Here is a 22,551-nt window from a genome sequence, read left to right on the forward strand (position 1 = left end):
CTTCTCATTGACATGAGTCTATTTATATAGACACAAGTAGAGCATCAGATAATTTTATACTAACTTTTGCAATCAATTCCACTAAATGTATTGGATTCCAGCTTCCATCATCCCTATTTCACATGCTGAATGGGAATGATGGGAATTGAAAGCCAACATATTTGGAAGGCACCAGATTGGGGGAGATTATTTTTCTACTCACTTTACAAGTAAATAAATTCTTTACAGTACTCCCATAGTACTCCCATATATAAAAAATGATGGAATTCCTATCATCCTTCTATACCACCAATGGTTCTACTCCCCAGTAATGACATGAAAGTGATCAACTATTGCCTTCTTTGAAGATGTTTTTTCAACCTCTTAATCTAGGGTACACTTCTGGTATTCTGGAGGACTCCCATCCAACTATTAACCAGGGTCATTCTTCTTTAGCTTCTCAGCCTAGAAGCTATTATCTGACTAACTAATAGAGTGCCACTTAAATATTGTAAATTTAGTCACAGTTAAAAAAACATTTAAATGTATGATTAAACCATAAATAACTTACTTGTAATACAAATTTAATCATTCCTTTTTGTAAAATATATTCAAAACCTACATAATTAGTATAGATATTCAAGCAATTATTTTCAGAAACTACATATGGTAACAGAATTGACCAGAACAGTGAAATGAATAACAAAAGACCCCTTAACAGAAACATATTGGAAGTTTGTACTGATCAAAGAAAGTTCAAGTTTATGTGAATTAAAAATTCCAGTCCCGTGCTTACATAATCCTTATGCAACACACGCAACCCAAACTATCTAATAGATATGTCACCACTATTATTTAGTCATCCTCCTGGGTCCTTAATAGCAGCTTGTCACACAACTTAACATTTTCACAGCATGGAAATCAAAGGATCAAGATCTTTTCATTTGCTTGATTTTTTACATCAAGCTGCTCTTAACAGTGTGCTAGACTGTCAATGAAGGGGTCAATGAAAAATTCAGCAGCCCATCCAAAATTTCTCTCCCTCCCTTTCTCTCTCTCTCCCTCCCTCCCTCTCTCTCTCTCACACACACTCACACACACACTTGATGCCCCCCCCAAATCTACATATATACACAGCCTGATTGTTGATTGAGAATCTGAACTTAATGATCTTATGCAGGCTCCTTTGATAAGGCAATGAGCCTGGCTTCAGTTGTGAAACCCACCCACTGACTTTGGAATAAGACCTGGGTTTTTTTTTGTTGTTGTCAGAATGGTGATATATAGAGAGGAATAGAGATAATACTTCCTAATCTAAAGGTTTATTTTTCTAATGAGGAAGATGTTTAAATGAACAATGGCGATCCTGGTGAATCCCCAGTATACCCAATGCTTTTTGCTGGACAAAACTGACAGTCCGGTTTCTTATTTGCCAGTCTTTGATTACTTGGTGGGTGGGAGGACAGAGGCAGACTGCACAGTCTTGGATTCCAGACTTGAAAGTCCTGATTATGCTACTGAGCAGTCAGCTATTTTCTCCCCAGCCTTCTGTAACACTGGCCAAGAACAACGTTCCAGATGCATTGGATTTCAGTTCCTTTAATCCAGTGGAATACTACCTCAGGGTTATGGGAATTGAGGTTCAACCTATCTAAAAGGCACTAGTTGGTAGGGGGAATATGTTCATTTCCGGGTGTTATAAGACAGAGCGTAACATGTTCACGTGGGCAATTGAGAGATGGCTTAAAGGCTGCAGTAACTGTCGTATCTCTTGCAGCTACGGTGACATGGTTCCAAGCACCATTGCAGGGAAGATCTTTGGATCCATCTGCTCTCTAAGTGGGGTGCTGGTCATCGCCCTTCCCGTACCTGTCATTGTTTCCAACTTCAGCCGTATCTACCACCAGAATCAGAGGGCAGATAAGCGACGAGCTCAGCAGGTAGATTTGAGAGGAGGAGGGGAGGAGGAGGAGGAAACCACAGACAGGGGGGGGCTCAATTATCTGTGACATTCCACAAATGGTTCTCTGTGTTTCTCCCCCTTTACAGAAAGTTCGCCTGACCCGAATACGACTGGCCAAGAGTGGCACTACCAACGCTTTTCTTCAATACAAGCAGAGTGGAGGCCTTGGGGTATGAACTCAGTTCTCTGTTCACCTTGGTGCCCTCAGTTTTATCCATGTCGGGCTGCGCATCCTTAAAACCATTGGCACAGATTGTTTTCTTAAACCAGTTGACATTTCCTAGCAGTAAGGAAACTAAGGATCCGTGTGAATGGAAAAGTGCTGTTCCTCCTCCTTGCTTGGGCCAATATGCTCAATTTTTTCCTATTGCAGTCAAAATTAGCAAACCTAAACCTTTGATTTTGGGGGCTGACTATAGCTGGGCTGTAATCTCCGTTGAATTCCATCAGTGTGGAGAATAATTTGCCAGAACTGCATGTTAAGCCGAAGATAGTTTTAGGCAGAGCTAGTTGCCGAAAGATAAGGAAAGAAAAAGAAAAAAGATAGGAGATGCCAGCTCACTTTCCCTTTCTGTCACATCTATTATTGTTTTCTCTCTCTTGATCTGTTTTTCTGTGTCCCCATTTTATTTACTTTATTTATGGGGAGGCAGGCAGCACTTAGCCTAATTTCAGAAACAATCTGCAAATGATCAGTCTAGACCTCTGGCAAAAGGACTCTTGTCTCTTCTCTGGCAAAAAGAGAAGTTGATGTGACTGTTGTCAGAGGGCTTTTGAAATTAGGCTGAGTACCATGTTTGTCCTCAGGGCCAGCAGTTTCACATCCTTGGGCCACCCTTAAAACAATGCTTTCACCATGAGTCACTTTCTGAAACCAACGCTGGAATGCTCTTCCCCAGGGAATAATTCTGGTTCTCTGTTATCTCCCACACTTGTGCATATAATCACAAAATCTCTTGAATGGGCCATTGGAAATGTTGGCATTTGCTTTAGATTTATGTCCAAGATTCCCATCTCTATTTCTTCTCCCTTTCATCAAATCTAAGGGAAGCTGCGAGCTCCTTTTGTGCAAAGTCCCATTCGTTAATGAGAGCAATTTAATTAAAGTGCTGTCCAAATAAAACGAACATTGCATTATGCTACAAAATAATTTGTTTTGTGTTGGCTTGGGTGAGCACATGTGTCGTTGTTTACCGAGCCCATTTTCATTTAGTCAACAAATAGCAACAAACTATAGTTTACTATATTTGAACCCATTCATTGTTAAGGATAGCGGAAGACTGGCTGAAGAAACAGCTACTCTGGATGCTGTCCTATGCCATCAAAGGACCCAATTCACAGCTTCTGGACCTTCTGGGGCTACTGTTGTCCTAATGCCTTTCTGTCAGCTTTAACTGATTCAGATGCTATGTCTTTTGTGGTGCAATAAATTTAGCTGCACTGGTGTTTCCCACATATTCTCTGAGTCAGACTGTCCTTGAAGATGGCTTGGAAATGTCAAGTGCTGCAAAATGCAGCCTCCTACATTACTATCAAGCCTTGCACCACTTGGTTTCTGTCCTGACTGCTAATTCTTCTCCCTTTGTTGCTCTTAAATGCTTCAGTCCTGGTTAACACAGGCATCATAGAAGCCCACTCTTAAAATCTGTTTATCTTGTTTGTGGTATATTATATGAACAGTGGTATGTAAATATTTTTTTTTAAAAAAAAATAACTTTAAAAGTCTAATCTGGTGCTCCTCAAATGCTTCCAGTCTCAATTCCAATTTTAAATAAGCTCCTTGACTTCACATTACAACAAGAGCATTCTTTGTTGAAAGGCTCCCTAGTTTGCAAAATGTCAATACACTGTAGACCAGGGGTAGTCAATCTTGGCTCTTTTATGACTTGTGGACTTCAATTCCCAGAATTCCTGAGCCAGCTTAGCTGGCTCAGGAATTCTGGGAGTTGAAGTCCACAAGTCATAAAAGAGCCAAGATTGACTACCCCTGCTATAGACAGAAAAGGAGTCCATGGGAAAGGACAAAATATAGCCACACCTTAACCCTGCAGTATTATTTTCTAAATGCAGAAACCTTCTTTTCAATGGAAGGCACTCAGATACCCAGCCACCCTTCTTGCAATCTGAAATACAGTTGTTTAAATGTATTTAAAAGTTGAATAGGTTTCAAACCTTATATACCCCATTTTTACATTTCCACTTGCATGTCCAATGTTGGTTCTGATCATTTAGATATGTTGATATTCAGGCTGGAGCTACCAGTTGTTGAAACGAAATGGGTATGGACGGGTAGGTCCATCAGATATACCATCTGCCTTTATCTTCTTTCACCAGGACAGAGATCCCGATGCCCATGCCTTGGCAGTGCGCAACCGATCAGCTTTTGAACAACAGCACCACCATCTCGTGCACTGCTTGGAGAAAACTACAGTGAGTAACAGGAAGGAGGGGGTCAAAACAGAGGAGAGATGGAAGGAATTTGGGAAAACAGAAGTGGGTGGGTAAAGCCCGCATGTATATATTGACACATGAAATTTGCTTTCTGTCCAGTACCTTGCAAGCCAATCTTCCAGCTTTATGATCTACAAAATATTAAGCTACAATTTTGATGCTCAGAGGGAGAATGAGAGTTTCGTTCCAAAAATACTTGAGGGTTTCTTATTGAGGGAGAGGTTGGAACTGTGTTTATCTTATTCTTAGGCAGCTTTTTCCCCAGACATACAATATGTATATAAAATAAAGAACTTCACCCGAAATAAAAGCAACAACATTAAAGGGGAGAGACTGATCACATTGGCTTTGTAGGGCAGATTCTCCCCCCCCCCACCTCTCCCAGTAATGGCTTCATTGCTTCTGGTAGAATGTTGGCTACTTTTTATAGTTCAAGGAGAACTGAAATTGCAGATAGCCAGTAGATACGAAGTTAAATCAGTTACAGCCATTTTAATGTTTATTATTAAATTATAGTTTAATTATTAAACTATAGTACAGGACAGAAATCATAGGATCCTGTGAAGGTCTTGAAAGACTGAGTTGTCTAACTGGGGTGGCAGTGATGGCATAGACAGACTTCAAGTTGAATATAACTCTGGAAACTGCATTATAATGTCCGTATAGTTTAAGCTTTACTCTGTAAAAGAGGCCTTCAGCGAGTGATTTCAGCTAGAGTTCATGTGGAGCTGTCCAAGGTCCTGTTTTCATTTGCTCTTGGGTGCAGAAAGACTTGCCTTGATTTTGTTTATCTCGCCCAAATTTCATTACTGTTTTAACACTGCTCATCTTGACTGGAATATGACTGCCTAGATTGGATATGACAGTCTGAACTGATTCTACAGGTATACAAATATATGTTTTGTATTTTTCTGCACTAGCTGAAACCTAATGAACTAGAAATGAGCAATGATTATATTTTGCAAGATTAATTTACTGGGATAGTTAAAACAAGGAGGAGCAGCAATTGAAGGACAAATTTCTCTTGGGAAAATGGTAATAACGTAACAGACTCGCCGTGAACTAAGAAAAGCAATGGGTATTGGGTGCCCTCCCGCCACCCTTTTTTTTTCATAAAAAGCTGTTGGTGGCTGAATTGGCAGTAACTGACCCAAGAAGAGGATCTTGGAGTTTTATTACTATTTCAATAAAGATGTCAGTTCAGTGTAGGCGGGGGGGAGGCAGAAACTATATTTTTAGTCATCAGGAATAGAACTGATAATAAAAGCGCTGGAATCATAATGCCTTAATACAAATTAATGGTGTCACCATTCTTAATATCCTATTCGTAATCTTTTTTTAGTTGTGGTCGGTATTTCTCAGAAGAGTATTGAGCTGAGAAGGCAAAAACGAAGTAATCCAAATTATTAAAAAATCATTGGAGCAGGCTCCTTACCAGGAAAAGTTACAATATTTGAGGCTTTTTAGTTTAGAAGGGGGGGGGGGAAGAGGCAAGTGAAGGGGGCCATCTTAGAATTGCATTAAATTACACATGAGGTGAAGGAAGTGTCTAGGGCAGGGGTAGGCAACCTTGGCTCTTTTATGACTTGCGGACTTCAACTCCCAGAATTCCTGAGCCAGCCATGCTGAGGAGAAATGGAGAGGTTTCCACGCTGAGCCATGCTGGCTCAGGAATTCTGGGAGTTGAAGTCCGCGAGTCATAAAAGAGCCAAGGTTGCCTACCCCTGGTCTAGGGGAAAACTCTGATGAAGTATTAATTAGGTAATCTGATACGAGCAGACTGCTGGAAGAAGGGGTGTTTGGGAGTAAGAATAGGTTTGCCCACACACATTAACCTCTATTATTATTATTATTATTATTATTATTATTATTATTATTATTATTATTACTATTATTATTCTCTCGATCTTCCCCTCCCTGGCATTCTTTTATTTTTATTATTATTATTCACTCACATGCAGAGTCATGAGTTTACCGATGAACACTCCTACAGTGATTTTTGTCTGACTGAGCCCCTGGGTTACCGCACCAGCCGCAGCACCTCTCTCTCCTCTCAGCAAGGAAGCAAAGGGATTCTAAGCACCTCCTGCTGCCCCCGCCGCAACAGGCGCCGCAACACTCGCCTCACCAACTCCACCATGTCTGTGAGCCGCGCCAGTGCCCAAGAGCTGGATATGTTGAACAGCCAGAAAAGCGCTGCCCCCCAGAGGTAGGAAGTACGCCTGCAGCTTTTAACACCCAAGCAGTGGGAAGGAGGGATTGCTTCCACTTGCATTATTCATGCTCAAAAAAAAAAAAAAACTTTGACTACATCCATTATCTGCAGGAGAGAGTGAGGAGTGGGGAGACACAGCTCAAATGTGTTACCAAAGCTACTCAGCACAGAGAGAAGCCTCAGCTCAGTAGCAAAGCATTTTAAGCCAGCGTTCTCAGGTTTAATCCCCAGAAGTTTCCTGCCTGAAGGGCCACTGGAAACTAGTGCTGACTGTATTAGAATCACAGATTTTTTTTTTAGATTGATATGCTGGCAAGGTGTCTCACTAGTACTCAAATAAAAAAGATAAAATAAATATAAACAAATAAGATAAAAAAACTCATGGCCTTTCAGAATTCCCTTTATCTATCATAACTGTCATTTGGCTGGGGTTGCTGGGAGTTTTAGCTGGTTAATATCTGGAGTGCCACTGGTTCCCCATCTCTGCTTTCCTCCCTGGAGATCAAAGACCATCTGTAGAGTATGTAAAAATACCTCACGGTGATGTATAAAGAATACCCATAGAACCGAGGGCAATTAAATTAAAAAAAATATTTTATACCCATTTAAAATACAGTAACCTGATGATTTGAACTCCAGGTCACTGAAGTTTTTGCAATAGTAAATATTTTAGTTTCTTCACTGTAGATAAGAAAGTCAAAAACAAAAAGTCTGGATAGTGAACATTGCAACATTTGGAGACAGCAGAACAGAAGAAAAGGAACTGGAGAAAATCACAAGATACAAAGACCTGCAAATAAAAGCAGAATGACTGTGGCAAAAAAAAAAAAAATCAAAAAGGGTATCGATAGGAATAGCACCTTGGGGGCAATTCCGAAACATTTGGAGCACCACTTCAACATCATTGGCATTAATAAAAATCCCCAATTGCAAAAGGCTGATTTACTTGCAACAGCTTACCTGCGACAATACCTCTAACACCATCAAATAAAAACATCTGCCCACCTCAGGTCCTTGGGAAGGAGTTGTTAGGAGGACAAAAATGCAAATCCAATCTACATATCCAGCTGACGGCATGATTGCATATATGGCAGTATAATATACTGCCATAGCTGCTTCCCTTCCATCTCTTGCATAACTGATTTTAACAGCTAATAAATATGACCAGATTTGTTTAATAATACAGTGGATCTAATTGTACTATGCCCGTGGTGGCGAACCTATGGCAAGCGTGCCACAGGTGGCACACAGAGCCCTCTCTGTGGGCACGCGTGCCATTGCCCCAGTCCTAGGCCTTCAGCTGGGTTTTATAAAACCTTTTCATTTTAGGGTTCTGCTGCCGTGTGTAAAAAAAAAAGAAGGTTCAATCAATCAATCAATTTCAACTTCTCGCAGGAAAAAAAATCTCGTAAAGTTGGAATTGATTGATTGAAATTTTTAGTCCCACCCAGTCTGCTGTTACCATCGCAGCCATGCCCACCCAATTGGCCACGCCCACCCAATGAGCCATGCCTACCCAGCACCCGATGATACATAAGTGGGTTTTGATTGCAGTTTAGGCACTCGGTCTCTAAAAGGTTCGCCATTACTATACTATGCTGTCAAGTACAAGCAGACCCATAGAAGGATGAAGCATAAAGGAGATTTATGACCAGTTTACTAAGAAAATATGTTTGGGCTCTGCAGGAGGAGGTTGGGCAGTTATGGCCTTAACAGAAATAGATAGACTGGATGGAGAGAAGTTTATGGTTAGGGTTAGGCTAGGGCAACATGGAGGAAGTAAATCAAGAATATAAGTGACATGTTAGTGCCTATCAACTTTGCCCCTGGGCCTATTTTTGTCTACTTTGGTTTTCTGGTTAAACAATGAACTAACCATACTAGCCCAATGGCTTAGCCTGAATGATCAGCATTTCTCCTCCAGTGAAAGCGCAAGATTTGCCTTTGAATGGAATGCCAAAGTTCTGCTCTGCAAGGTAAACCAGATCAGGAAATGCACTCCACAAGATGACTGGAAATTTACTTGATTAAGTTAGGTTGTAGAAACAGAATTGTGCAAAACTGTTGTGTTTCCCTCCCTCTCATGCTCCAGGCAGTCAGAAGCAGACAGTCTGAGTTTCTTTTTCATACTTTCCCCCTACGCTTAACTGATGCTTCTTCTGCTCCTCTTGTCCTAATGACTTCTGGATGCCTTCTCCAAGGTCATTTCCCTAGCTTGCTAATCAGAATCACATTCCAAAACCAGGAATTAGAACAAGAGGGGGTAAAACCAAGCTGGGTTGTAAAAAAAAATAAAATCAAGATGACAATCACAACCACCTGATTGAAGCCCCACCTCTCTTTATGGCATCACGAAGCACATTAAAAAGTAGCAGAGCACCTATCATATAGTCATGCGTGCCATCTTCAATGTTTCTTTTTCCCCCTCCATAGATGCTGCTGGGGCCAGCCCAAAAGCTAAAATAAATTCAAGGCAATTACTATAATTATCTTTGTGTATTTGTAATTTTCCTCTTCTTTCATACTGAAGGTGGCAACTCACTATCAAGGAGTTGATGAGATCCTGATTGGTTCTTTTAAAGTTTACAGTTTTGTATGGGGATTTAACTGACTCATTTGGATATTGCTTTGAATGAAATGCAGATAATAAATTATAAGCAAATCAATGCTTGCAAGAAGCATGGAAGCTTAAGAGTAACAGATTATCCACTATTGCTCTGTAAGATGGGGGTAGGGCAGTGGTGGAGAACCTATGGCACGGGTGCCAGAGGCGGCACTCAGAACTCTCTCTGTGGGCACGCATGCCGTCGCCCCAGTCCTAGGCCTTCAGCTGGGTTTTAGAAAACCTTTTCGCTTTAGGCTTCTGCCGCCGTGTGCAAAAAAAAAAAAAAAAGGTTCAATCAGTCAATTTCAACTTCTCCGCGGGGGAAAAAAAAAGATCTTGCAAAGTTGGAATTGATTGATTGAACTTTTTAGTCCTACCCAATCTGCCGTTACCATTGAAGCCACGCCGACCCAATGGGCCACGCCCACCCAATTGGCCACACCCATCCGGCACTCAACGATGCATGTTTTGGGTTGCAATTTGGGCACTTGGTCTCTAAAAGGTTCGCCATCATTGGGGTAGGGGCTTGGGAATGGAGATAAGACTTTCTGCTTTGGCCACTTATTCTGTGGGGCAGATCACGACTCCTGGCTGGAGCTTCCCATGCATGACCTAGAGCAGGGGGAAGTGATCTGAGGCCCCACATCCATTTGGACACCATCTTCTACAATACCTTCTACAATATCTTTAACTGTGAGAGGGATCTCGGAGTCCTAATGGACAATCACTTAAATACGAGCCAGCAGTGTGCTGCAGCTGCCAAAAAAGCCAACACAGTACTAGGCTGCATTAATAAGAGGGATAGAATCAAGATCACGTGAAGTGTTAATACCACTTTACAATGCCTTGGTAAGGCCACACTTGGAATACTGCATCCAGTTTTGGTCACCACAATGTAAAAAAGATGTTGAGACTCTAGAAAGAGTACAGAGAAGAGCAACAAAGATGATTAGGGGACTAGAGGCTAAAACATATAAGGAACGGTTGCTGGAATTGGGTATGTCTAGTTCAGGGGTAGGCAACCTTGACTCTTTTATGACTCGTGGACTTCAACTCCCAGAATTCCTGAGCCAGCACAGCTGGCTCAGGAATTCTGGGAGCTGAAGTCCACGAGTCATAAAAGAGCCAAAGTTGCTTACCCCTGGTCTAGTTTAACGAAGAGAAGGATGAGGGGTGACATGATAGCAGTGTTCCAGTATCTCAGGAGGGAGTCAAGCTATTCTCCAAAGCACCTGAAGGCAGGACAAGAAGCAACGGATGGAAACTAATCAAGGAGAGAAGCAGCCTGGAACTAAGGAGAAATTTTCCAACAGCTAGAACAATTAATCAGTGGAACAACCTGCCTCCAGAAGCTGTGAATGCTCCAACACTGGAAGTTTTTTTTTTTTTTAAAGAAAAGACCTTGCTGAGTCCTGCCTGTCCCAGGAGAAAGCATCCCCCAGTAGATCTGGATGGCCCCAAGTCTGTTTGGCCAGGAGCTTAAGCGAGTTTTATTGTTTGGTTGTTTTGTTTTGGGAATGGTCTTTTGATTCCAGGCATGGATTAGGATGTGGATTGTATACAGGTAGTCCTCAACTTACAATCATTCATTTAGTGACCATTCAAAGTTACAGTGGCACTGAAAAAAGTGATTTGTGACCTTTTTTCACATTTACGGCCATAAGTAAATCAATGGTTACAAGAAGCAAGCATCACTACCATGATCAAAATTTGGACAACTGGTGTGTGTTTATGATGCTTGCAGCATCCAGGAACCATGCGATCGCCTTTTGTGACCCTCTGACCAGCAAAGTCAATGGGGAAGCCAGATTCACTTAATCTGGGTTACTAACTTAACAGCTGCAGTGATGCCCTTAACAACTGTGGTAAGGAAGATCGTAAAATGAGGCAAAAACTCAACAGCTATCTTGTTCAGTAACAGAAATTTGTGGTCAGTTGTGGTCATCTGTCAAAGACTACCTGTGATGATTTTATGAATTATGCTATTGTTTGGAGGAGGGGGGTTGCCATTCTGCGCCACCCAGGGTCACTTTTGTGAGATGAGTAGCTATATACAAATTATTTAAATAAGTAAATGAATCAACGATGGTGGCTAAAGGTAAAAGTTTTCCATGTCCGACTCTAGGGTACGGTGCTCATCCCTGTTTCTTAGCCGAGGGGGCCTGTGTGGTCCAGGGAAAATTTCTGTGGTCACGTGGCTGGCAGGGCTCTATGCCAAAGGTGCACGGAATGCTGTTACTTCCCACTGAAGTAGTGCCTCTTAATCTATTTGCATTTGCATGCTTTCTAACTGCTAGGTAGACAGGAGCTGGGGCAAGTAACGGAAGTCAAATTCGGACTGCCAGCATCTTTAACAGCTGAGCCATTGTGCCCCTTATTGCTGGTGGCTAATGGGAATGAAATCCCAAACATTTTGCCTTTCTGGACTAACACATGAGCTGGTCTCTGTTGCTTAATGCATAGGAGATCTGTGCCATGCAGTTCTATTGATTGATTTATTATATTATTCATAGGCTGCCCTGCATGATTAACTCTCCCCTTGTGGTTTGTAACATATTAAAAATTAAAATTTCTTTACAACTCTTTACCATTCAGAACCTTGTGATCTAGAAATATTGTAACAGGGCTATAACAATGTTATGGCAGCAATCATATGCATGAATGCTCAAAAGTACACCCCGTTGTGTTAAGTGGGACAGAGAGGTGAATTTTCACTTATTCCATTTTGAAGAACTGCTGCTTTTGTGGCACTAATTTGATAGTGATTAACTGCAGGTGTCAGCAAGTAGCTGACCTTCGCTAATTCCCCAGAATCAAAGTTGATCTGACCTAGTTCATACATGAATGGGAGACCACCAGGAACCTGCTAAAACTATAGGACAAATGGTTTGTAGTTAGGTCCCCACTTTTTTTATTTAAATGGACGTATGAGGACTGTAGTGGACATGGGTGATCACCAAGGGCTACCTTAAGAGCTTTAAGGTAGAAAGTGGGGATTATTTCAGTGCAGTAGGAGGGCACTGCTGCAAATCGGATTTTTCTGCCTGATTTTGTTGTGCTATTAGGCTGTCTAGGGCCATAAAGAGATGCTGCATGTGGCTTGTTGGTATGAGTCCTTGCCTCACATGGCTCACATGGTATTCACAAAAAACTATATTACTTCCCACCAGAGTGCGGAGGCAGGGGATGCCATGGTACCCCTCTCCTAAGAGAGCCATTTAATGGGATCAGGAAAAAGGGCCTTCTCTGTAGTGGTTCCCTCCCTGTGGAACATTATTCCTGCAGAGATAAGATTGGCTCCCACTCAGACACTATTTTACAAGGCCCTGTAGACGTGGTTCTGCCAACAGGCCTGGGAACCCCAGAATGATATGAAGCCCATTAACAGGCTGGTTTGTTTTTTGTTGCCTGGGGCATGGGGGTGATTGTTTTTTGTACTGGGCTTTTATTTTTATCAGCTGCCTGGAATCACTGAGAGTGTTCGGCGGCCATATACATTTTCTTAATTAATTAATTCTAGTTTATTTATGAAGCCTTGGCTCAACACACTGCATGAGCCCAACCACTGTAATTCATAAAGCTTAAAGGCTTATATGTTGCATGACTCCAGCCACTGCAGTGTCAAAATCATAATGGTTTAATTTGTTTTGTGACCCTCTCCAATGTTGATTTATTCAGGAAAACCATGGTTAAGCAAACCGCAGCTTATTCTGAACCAAGCTGGAGCTTGTCTTCATTGTGCTACTCTATACACATGACGAAATATTTCTTGCTGGAAGATCTAACAGATATAGCAGTTTTTCTTAGTCTGGTGCCAGATGTGAGGGACTGAGTGCGAATGATAAGAACTGAAGTCCTGTATCCAAAGGGCATTCTGGAAAGCTACGTTAGAGTGGTGATCTGTCTATAACTGATGAAAGATGAGATCAAAAATGATTGGAGAGAAGCTTTTCATCTCCCCACATAACTCTTTCAATTTCCCTGGGAAGATTCAGTCCTGCTGAGAATCTAAGACTTAATGCAGATTTAAAATTGAGTTCCATTAACAAGAGAGGGGATAGGATAGTACTTTAGATCAGGGGTCCCCAACCCCCAGTCCATGGACCAGTATCAGGCCGCAGCATGCCAGCAACGGGTCCACACAAACAAGCAAAGACCCATCCTTGGGATGCAGGCAGCACACAAAACCACACCCCCTCCGGTCCGCAGAAAAACCTCTCTCCAAAAGATTGGGGACCTCTGCTTTAGATTATGTCACCAAAACAAAAAATGTTTGACTAAAGGAGTTACCAAACATTCCATGGACACAACTTTAATTTAACATCTCCATTTCAAGAATGATTCTGGGGAAAGCTGAAATGATAGAGGGGTTTGAATAGAAAGAAATCTGAGGAAAGGCTGAAGGAGGCTGGACAGTGCAAGCACCAGAGAAAAGAAGTTTAGGGAAGGAGCATAAAAGTCACTTCCATTATCTGAAGGAAATAATAGGGAGAATGGCTGATTGCTCATTGGCACCCATTCAGGAAAAAAAGAACCTATTGCAGGAAAGCAGGCATAGCATCTTCATCTGGAAGAGCCAGAAGCATTCATTGGGGAGAAACATTCAGTCATGGGTGTTTTGTGTCAGAACTAGATGGCTTTTGATTACTGCTCTAGGCTCTATTTGTGCTATTTCTATTGAGTCTTCCAACAGAATAAAGAGCTTGTCAGTCAAAAGAATGAGTTAAGTATCTGCAGATTGACTGCTATAAATGTGATCTCTCTCCCCCCCACCTCCTCCTCCTTGCAGTAATTGACTCAGCTGCTCTGATGCAACTGGTCATTCAGGAGGAGAAAGAATTGGCCATAATATAATTGAACTACTGCAAAAGAAATGGAAGAAACCAACTTTCATATACTGAGGTGGACAAAGATAGGCAGAAGAACGCACACCCAGGTGTAAAATAGATGCTGGTTGAGTCCAGGGATACCAGCAGCCTAAAGGCTGAAAGAAAAACGGGCAGATAAGTGGAGAAACCGGAGGACACAGGAGACCAAGGAAACCTTGGGGGTCTGAAATATGGAAGTAATGGTACACAAGAGACAGATCAGCAGGGGACACTGTGAGCAACTCAAGAAGATGGCTGAGGTGAATTTAATATATGAATGATCAGCCAAATGTTAGGCTGCAGGTCTCCAACGTTGCTGAAGTCAGTTCCTAAGTGCTAGCCTTAATTTCAGCAAGACTCGTGTTTCTTACCGCGTTTTGAAATCATGGATCTTCTGCCACCTCTTGGCAGAAGAGTGGCAACACCAGAGGAATAGTACCAAACCAAGAGCCAACTGTCCCATTAGTATATGCAGCAAAAGAAACTCCTGGCACATTATTTTACTAGGAGTATAACTTTAATGATAGATCCAAATAGGTATAGAAGAAGCAAAGATGGTCCTGAGGCTTTGGCACAAAAGGTAGCATAGTTAAACTCCCCCCCCTTTTTTTTTTCCCCCTCCCTGGGCCACCCTGTGTCCATTGTCCACCAATACAGTTCAATCATATTGTTTTGGGAAACAGTCTGCGCTGCTCGAAAGGTTCCCATCAGGTGACCTTGAAGTGTCTGGACTTTCTCAGGCTGCAAATGGCTCACACAAATAGACATGAGTAAAAAATAGGAGTCTTGCTGAAATTAAGGCTGGTGCTTAGAAACTTAATTTAACAATGTTGGAGACCTGCTTGACTTTTTTTTTTTTTTTAAATCATGGATCTTCTGCCACCTTCTGGTAGAAGAGTGGTGACACCAGAAGAATAATACCAAACAATAATACCAAACGTCTATGGAGATTCTCAGTCATCCAGGTCATGGTTATCCCAAAGGTATAACTTTTTCAAGAGGCAACTGGACTTTCTTGTTCTTCTTTGAAGATGTTTCGCTTCTCATCCAAGAAGCTTCTTCAGGTCTGACTGGATGGTGGGGAATGGGGGCTTAAGGCTTTGAACAGCTTCAAGCACACAAATGGCTCCATAACATTCCCAAACATAAAAACATACAAAGCCAGGGCGTGAAATATATTATAACCCAAGCACTTGGTCATCAATATGGGTCACAAGAGGATTGCACTCCAAAGACCATTGCCTGATGTGAACTCAGCTATTGTGGCTTGCAAACCACAGCTTACAACTTAGCCAGCTCTGTAAACCCAGCCATTTAGATCTCACACACACAGTAAGCTACAATGTAGTTGGTTAACTTATGGTTTTAGTACTGTATGTTGTATGAATGCAGCCAGTGTTGTTTGTAAGCTGTATTTAATTGTTAAGCTTATTGCCTGGACCTCATCAGGTGAGCTTCTTTTTTGTGCTTTGACCTAAAACTATTTTCCCCTTACTGTATAATTATTTCTTTTTTTTAAAAAAATTATTAAATACATTTTTATAAACTGAAAAAAATAAACACAAAATTGTATAAAGCAAAAGTTACAAAATGAAGAGCGGTAAAGAAAAAAAAGTGTTAAATCCCTTACTGGATGTTACATCATGAGGAAAGAATCACATTCTCTCTACCTGCTGAAAGATGCTCCTCCTCAGTCCTGGCTGAGCTTTTAAAATGCTCATGCATGACTAAGAGTAATTTTCCTTTAAAAACACCACTGGTGAAAGAAAAGCAGTGAAGACAGGAAGCTTTCAGAGGCCAGTTTCCATTAAAACTTCTGATACTTGAATGGCACACAATAGGTGTGAAAAATTTACCTCAGATGTATTTATCTCTTCAGTTTCTCTGGAATGACTTCCTTCCTTCCATCTTTTCTTCCTGTGGCCTTCCCCCCTCCCTCCCTGTGGGCACAAATATACTAAATCACTAATAATGATGATGATGATGATAATGACGTTGGAAGGGATCTTGGAGGTCATCTAGTCCAATCCCCTGATCAGGCAGGAAACCCTATACCATTTCAGACAAATGGCTGTCCAGTCTATTTTTAAAAACTTCCAGTGTTGGAGCATTCATTGCTTCTGGAGACAGGTCATTCCACTGGTTAATTGTTCTAATTTTCAGGAAGTTTCTCTTAATTCTAGTTCTTAGTTCTTATACTTTTTTCAGTCTCTGAAAAAGATCAAACAGAGTCTTCCTTTCAGATGATTGATCGACTATAATAGCCATATTGGATAGTGCCCCGTGCATGCACAAACAGTCCGCTAGTGCACACGTACATGTGCAAATGGGCCGCTAGCACCTGTGTGTATGCGCAAACGGGCCACTAGTGCCCATGTGATGCTGGCAGCACTAGTGGCCCCCGTGCATGCGCAAACGGGACTGCTAGCACCCATGTGGTGGCACTAGTGTGAATGGGGAGGATGCGTGCATATGTGCATGCACTCGCCAGCCATTCCCACAGTCCGGTGGCCAACAGGCCACGGATCGATACTAGACCTGGGCCTATAGGTTGGGGACCCCTGCATTAAAATATAAATTAAAGCCAAAGATTAAAAAAGGACACATGGAGAGGGCAGGGGCAAAATGGGAGGAGGTGAGATCTGTTGTTACTCAATCAACCATCTCCACTGTGCTATTTCCCCATTGGGCCCCCAAACCAACTGGCAGAGGCAGGTCTTTAGGCCCTTAGGAAAGGATAGGAGGGTTGGGCCAACAACCTAAGATGGAGATGGGCTGGAGCAACAGTAGAGAAGGCCCTCCTCCTGGACCCGCCAGCTGGAATTATTGGGCCTCCTCTGCTGGCAAGAGTGGGACAGATGAAACATTGGGTGCTACATATTTACCAACCAAATGCAGGAATCATCAAATAAGGATGTGGACAGTTCCAATTCCCTCACTTCAGTCTTGTATTCTGTTAAATATTTGGTCTTTTCCCTGCTGGAGTGGAGCTGGGCTATATAATTCAAAGTCATTCAAATGATTGTAAAATCTTTCATTTAGTAAAAGAAAAACCTTTCACTAGAGGCTGAGTGCATACATTGTGATAAGCCAAATGTGACTTGTTTGTTTTTATTTATTTTTGTGCTTTTAAAAAAGTAACAAAAAAGAAAATGAATAAAGCACCAAGATAATTATGATTGATACATTCTCAAAGGAAAGAATACATGAAAAAATGCTTTTAAAAAGTTAGAAAATATAACAGAAAAAATGAAAATATAATTACTAACAGTTATAATATATAATATCTAAACTTATCTAATGTAAATATTATTCAAGTATGTGTATATTTATTTCTAATACATTTATATAACCATTATTTTTACCTACCATGTTTTATATAAATGAATTTCATATCTCATTATACTTATCCATACAATTGGAATTGGGTATGTCTAGTTTAATGAAGAGAAGGACGAGGGGGGAACATGATAGCAGTGTTCCAATATCTCAGGGGTTGCCACAAAGAAGAGGGAGTCAAGCTATTTTCCAAGGCGTCTGAAGGCAGGACAAGAAGCAATGGATGGAAACTAATCAACGAGAGAAGCAACCTAGAACTAAGGAAAAACTTCCTGACAGTTAGAACAATTAACCAGTGGAACAACCTGCCTCCAGAAGCGGTGAATGCTCCAACACTGGAAGTTTTTAAGAAGAGACTGGACAGCCATTTGTCTGAAATGGTATAGGGTTTCCTGCCTGAGCAGGGGGTTGGACTAGATGACCTCCAAGGTCCCTTCCAATTTTACTACTACTACTACTACTACTACTATTACTATCTTTTTATTCCTTTCATTTCTTATTATCTGCATATCAAATTGATGTATCAATAACAAGTAACTATAACAATGAATATGTTTTTTAGTTTTATAGGATTTAACAAGATGTTCTACAATCTCAAATGTCTCAAAAGATGCTGGTCCAAAATGTTGTTAACAAATGTTGTAGCTGTAAATATTGCCATTTACAGCTACAAAGTGATTTGTTTATGGCTTAGCAGATGTTGTGAATCCAGTTGCTGATCTATATATTATTTTAAGACTATTATTTATCTCAGCATGACCATTTCCCCCCCTTTTTTTTCCATTCCTCCTTTCTAAATATGATTAAAGTCTTTGCAGTGATCATCCTGTATATCAAGCCACATGGTTTAGTATCATTTGAAACATATCACATATTAATTTTTAATTTTTGCCTGCTATTGTTTTATTGTTATGATTTTTCTTTTTGGAATTTAATAAAATGTCTTTTTAAAAAAAAAGATGACCAAGAAGATTGAAGGAATACAAGCAAACCAAAGATAGCTTGGCTTTTGGGCTATATTTCTGAAATAGAATGGATGCTTATCACTCAATATACTGCTGGTGGATTATAAACAGCTGAGGAAACTGTCCCAAGGATTGGACAGGGAACAAATTATGAAAGATGGAAATGATACATTTCAAAATAATTAAAATGTTGGGGATCAGCTCTTTGGGAGAAGCAGCGCTCTGCCATAGACCTTTGTAACCCCAGCTCTGTAAGGAAGGCTGAATTTGCTTAGCGGCTTCAGAAATATATTGGCTAGTGTGACTGCGTTTGTACAACATGCTTCTTTTGTTTAGTTTTAATATTTGTTAGGAATTTTTGTGGTTCAGCCCATCGCTAAGCCTTCAGATATGGCTATGTTTATTTGCATTTTTCAGCATTTGGCCATGTGAGCCGGGAGTTATGGTTCAGCTATATCTGGGAAGTCTTTGATTCTCCACCCAAGGTCTATTATTAAAGAATCTCATACTTTGAGGCTGGGATGACCTCTGCATTCGTAATTTCTCTCTCTTTCTTCCTTTGTTTTCTGCTTCTCTAGCCGTTCCAACTTGAATGCCAAAACCCATGACAACTTAAAGCTGAACTGTGACACCACTGACTTCACAGCAGCCATTATCTGCATCCCCACTCCTCCTGCCAACACACCAGATGACAGTCAGCCTCCGTCACCTCGAGGCCCTGGTGGACCCGTGCGCAATTCCAGCCTTTCCCCTCCGTACCTTCTTCATGAGACTGTCAAGATCTCCTCCTTGTAAGAGGAGGCTGGGGTGGGGTTGGGTTGGTGGTCCTTTGTCCTTCAGGAGTCCCTGCTGGTCAACAGAGTCTTATTTAGGATCTGGGGATGGGCTCTTCCACATAGGTGTTCTACCCCACCCTGTTGCTGCAACCTGGAGAAGATCAGAGGGAATCAGCTTTCTTTGTCGGGGTGATATTGATACCCACCAACACAGGAAGTTCTTATGCAAGAGATGCCTGCCCAACTCCCATACCCCAGCAGTCAAAGCCATAGAGGGGATGAAGTGGATCCCAGATGCTATGCAACTTCAGAAGAGTAGAGCAATGCAGGGAAAACTGGGTCACAGTAGGTGGATCTCTGGGGTACTCAGGAACATATCCCTGCTATGGGGGATGGGGTTTTTTTACCCTTTAGATAGTTTCACAATACCAAACCTCTTGAATCTGAAGTTGTGGACAAGGGTGGGCTAAGACTCCTGCTTTTTGTTCTCTTAACTCTAGAACTGAAGAAGGGTTTAGATTCTAGAGCAGGAAAGGAATCAAGGACTTTGGCACCCATGGCTTTAGAAGGGAAGAAGAATCTAATGGTGAAAAAATTGTAGGTTTCCTACATCAGTGTAGCCGGGGCTGACAGATGAGTTGCAGCCTCAGAAAACCTAGTCCTCAAGGTCTAAGTCTCTCAAGAGAGAGAAAACCTCTTTTAATTAATTCTGTCCCCAGCATAGTCAAGAAAGTGTTGTGGAGTGATTAGAGCAATGACCCATGGATGCTTGCAAGATTTAAGGAGGGAAACGAAAAAAGGAAAAAAGACAGAATCAACAAAGCTTCCAATATTTTTTCTATCTCCTGGCTAAGCCATGACATCACTGGGGTGGATGGAGCCTATCAGCTTCCCCAAAACCCCACCTGCCTCTTATTCTCTCCTTCTCTCCCAATACCTGTTCTGTCTCTTGGAAACTGCACTTTAAAAGCAAAAGAAAAAAAATTATTGCACCAAAATGCTACACCTCACGGGAATCTCATGTATTATGATCCCAACCACACACACACACACAAAGAGAAACCTGCACTTCCCCACATTGTGTAGCATAAAGACTGTGCATGTGTATTATACCTCCAAGAGTTGAGATCCCAAGTCTACAGCTGCAAACTGTCACATGCATGTATAGCTGGGTTCCCGTCTCATCTCACCACCCTGATGGAAGATATGCTGTGAAGAACTGAACCAACTCTGCAGAGCAGGATACAGTGGTTTATGTGGCTGTCTTTCTCCTACAGACATTTTTTTGCATTATAATAACCAGGGAGGGAAAGACTGAATCTTGATATTAACCAAGCACTGTAATTGGGGAAGGAACTAAAATGGCAGAAAGCAGAGAAGAAGCAAAAGCACTTTGGTGGGATAATGGATACCGTTCTAGGTATCAAACCAGCCACAAGCCCCATAGCATGCGTCAAGTTGGCCAGCTCTCATGTCCAGAAAAGGATTTTCTCTCAAACAGGAATGGCTTCTTTGTTCTGTTTGTGTCCATCCTGACTGTTTTCTGGTGGTTTTTTTTTTTTTTTTTTTTGCTAATTATGTTGGATTCTCTCTCCTGGATATGTATGTGGAATAACAATAACCTGTTATGAGACAGCTGAAAATCACTGGTCAATTAAGACACAACTTAGGGGATGCCAGTCTTCCACAAATTGCTGCCCTCCACATATACTGGAATGTTTCCCACAATTCCTCAGCCAGCATGAATTTTGGCCATGCTAAAGAATTATGGGAATCGGTAATGGCCAAATTACAAAAAATCCTGCTCTACTGGAGGCCTGCAAAGCAGCAGCATGTTAGTGAATATGAATGGAATGAAATGCATTCAGGCTAAATTCCTAAACTCAGCCTGTACTCTGGTAAATGGGACTCATGGGGTGCTGAAAGTTAGTATCCTCAGACAGACCCACATAACACATACTCTGGCTTTTCTCCCTTTCTTCCTCTACATTTGTTTCTCAGGGTTGCTGTTCCATTTATGCACCAGTTTCCCACACCACAAGTAAAGCAATATCTCCATGTGTCGGATAGTTAAAAAAATGCTATCATTTTTTTCCCGTGCACTTTAATGTTGATCACACATGTACTTTTAACAAACGATGGGAACTGAATGATATCCAAGGAAAAGAATATGTCTTTTATTCTTTTTTTTATCTCTTAGGGGAACTGGAAATTCAACAATAGTTTTAAGTACAAATGCTTGAAAAAGACAATGCAAACAGGTCAGGAACAGAATATAATTTATTCATTTTCCTGAAATCTCTTCTGTTTTTTTTTTTTCATAAATGGTGCTATCAGGCATTCTGGGAATAAAGCAGCCCAACTGCACAATGAAAATTTCACTTACAAGCACCCTAAATGTAGAATATAGTACCCGGTGTCAGCTTCAGAGTTAAACTGAACAACAATTCTCTGTCCTCATGAAACTGATAGCAATATTCCCAGGTTTTACTATATGCAAAGAAAATCTGCATTTTCTTACACATAGTTCCCTTCTCCAATCTACATCTTACAATCTCCGATCTGTCTCAAATGAAGGCCATATATGAAAATTCTTACACATCTAATAACAAAGCACCAGAATCCATTTGCAAAGCTTTTTCTAGATTAGATAATTTACTGCTTCAAGAACACTGTGGTGAAGGTACATGTCTGAATGGTCTTCTCTAAGAGTAAAAAAACTTGTCATCAAAAAAACTAGAAGGTACTTTCTCTAACTTGTTAATTCACCATATGCAAGAAGTTTTGACTTTTGTTTCTGATATGCAAACAAACCCTTTCACTTTCTGAAGTGATGGGATAGTCTGGAAAATGTTACTGTCAATTTTGCTGAATATATGAATATTCTGGATTTAGCCCTCAACATGACAAAGTTCTTGCTGTGCCCTGAGGGAATGAGAAAAGTGGTTGGACTAGAAAAGAATTCCCTTTGTTCTCATACTGTGTGGGCTTGTGATGTGTATAATTATAGTTTCACATCAACTCAGGTTCCTATTTGTGTACAAATAGGAGGAACAAAACTGATCTGGACTGGGGGGTTGTGTGTATAATGAGGGAGAAATGCAATGTCAAGCATATGGGATGGGTTTAACAGAGTGTCAGGAGGTATCATTACTGAGGTATACTGGGAAAGAAGATGTTGAAGAGAGAAGTTGGACGCAGTTGTAGTTTTGTGCCAATAAACAACATTGGATGAGAGCTCCAAAGCAGCTTTGTGCTCTTTTTATTCCATGTAGGGCAGTGGTTCTCAACCTGTGGGTTGGGACCCCATTTGGGGTCGAATGACCATTTCACAGGGGTTGCTAAACAAGGCTGTCCACCATTTTTCCCCCTTTTCTTTGGCCACGCCCC

At 41.2% G+C, this 22,551-nt stretch overlaps 1 protein-coding gene across 1 annotated transcript in view; it reads left to right on the forward strand.

The window, feature by feature from the left end:
* KCND1 (potassium voltage-gated channel subfamily D member 1) overlaps window positions 1-22,485 on the forward strand; it is a 61,656-nt gene extending 39,171 nt beyond the window's left edge. The window contains exons 3-7 of the mRNA XM_039324470.1: window positions 1,757-1,919; window positions 2,029-2,112; window positions 4,277-4,372; window positions 6,355-6,602; window positions 18,964-22,485. Of these exons, the coding sequence (XP_039180404.1) occupies window positions 1,757-1,919; window positions 2,029-2,112; window positions 4,277-4,372; window positions 6,355-6,602; window positions 18,964-19,180 (808 nt within the window). The 3' untranslated portion in view covers window positions 19,181-22,485. The remainder of the gene's footprint in view (window positions 1-1,756; window positions 1,920-2,028; window positions 2,113-4,276; window positions 4,373-6,354; window positions 6,603-18,963) is intronic.
* Window positions 22,486-22,551: the final 66 nt, after the last annotated feature.

Source organism: Crotalus tigris, unplaced genomic scaffold (assembly GCF_016545835.1).
Source record: "Crotalus tigris isolate CLP2741 ecotype Arizona unplaced genomic scaffold, ASM1654583v1 scf7180000024301.445443, whole genome shotgun sequence".
NCBI lineage: Eukaryota > Metazoa > Chordata > Lepidosauria > Squamata > Viperidae > Crotalus > Crotalus tigris.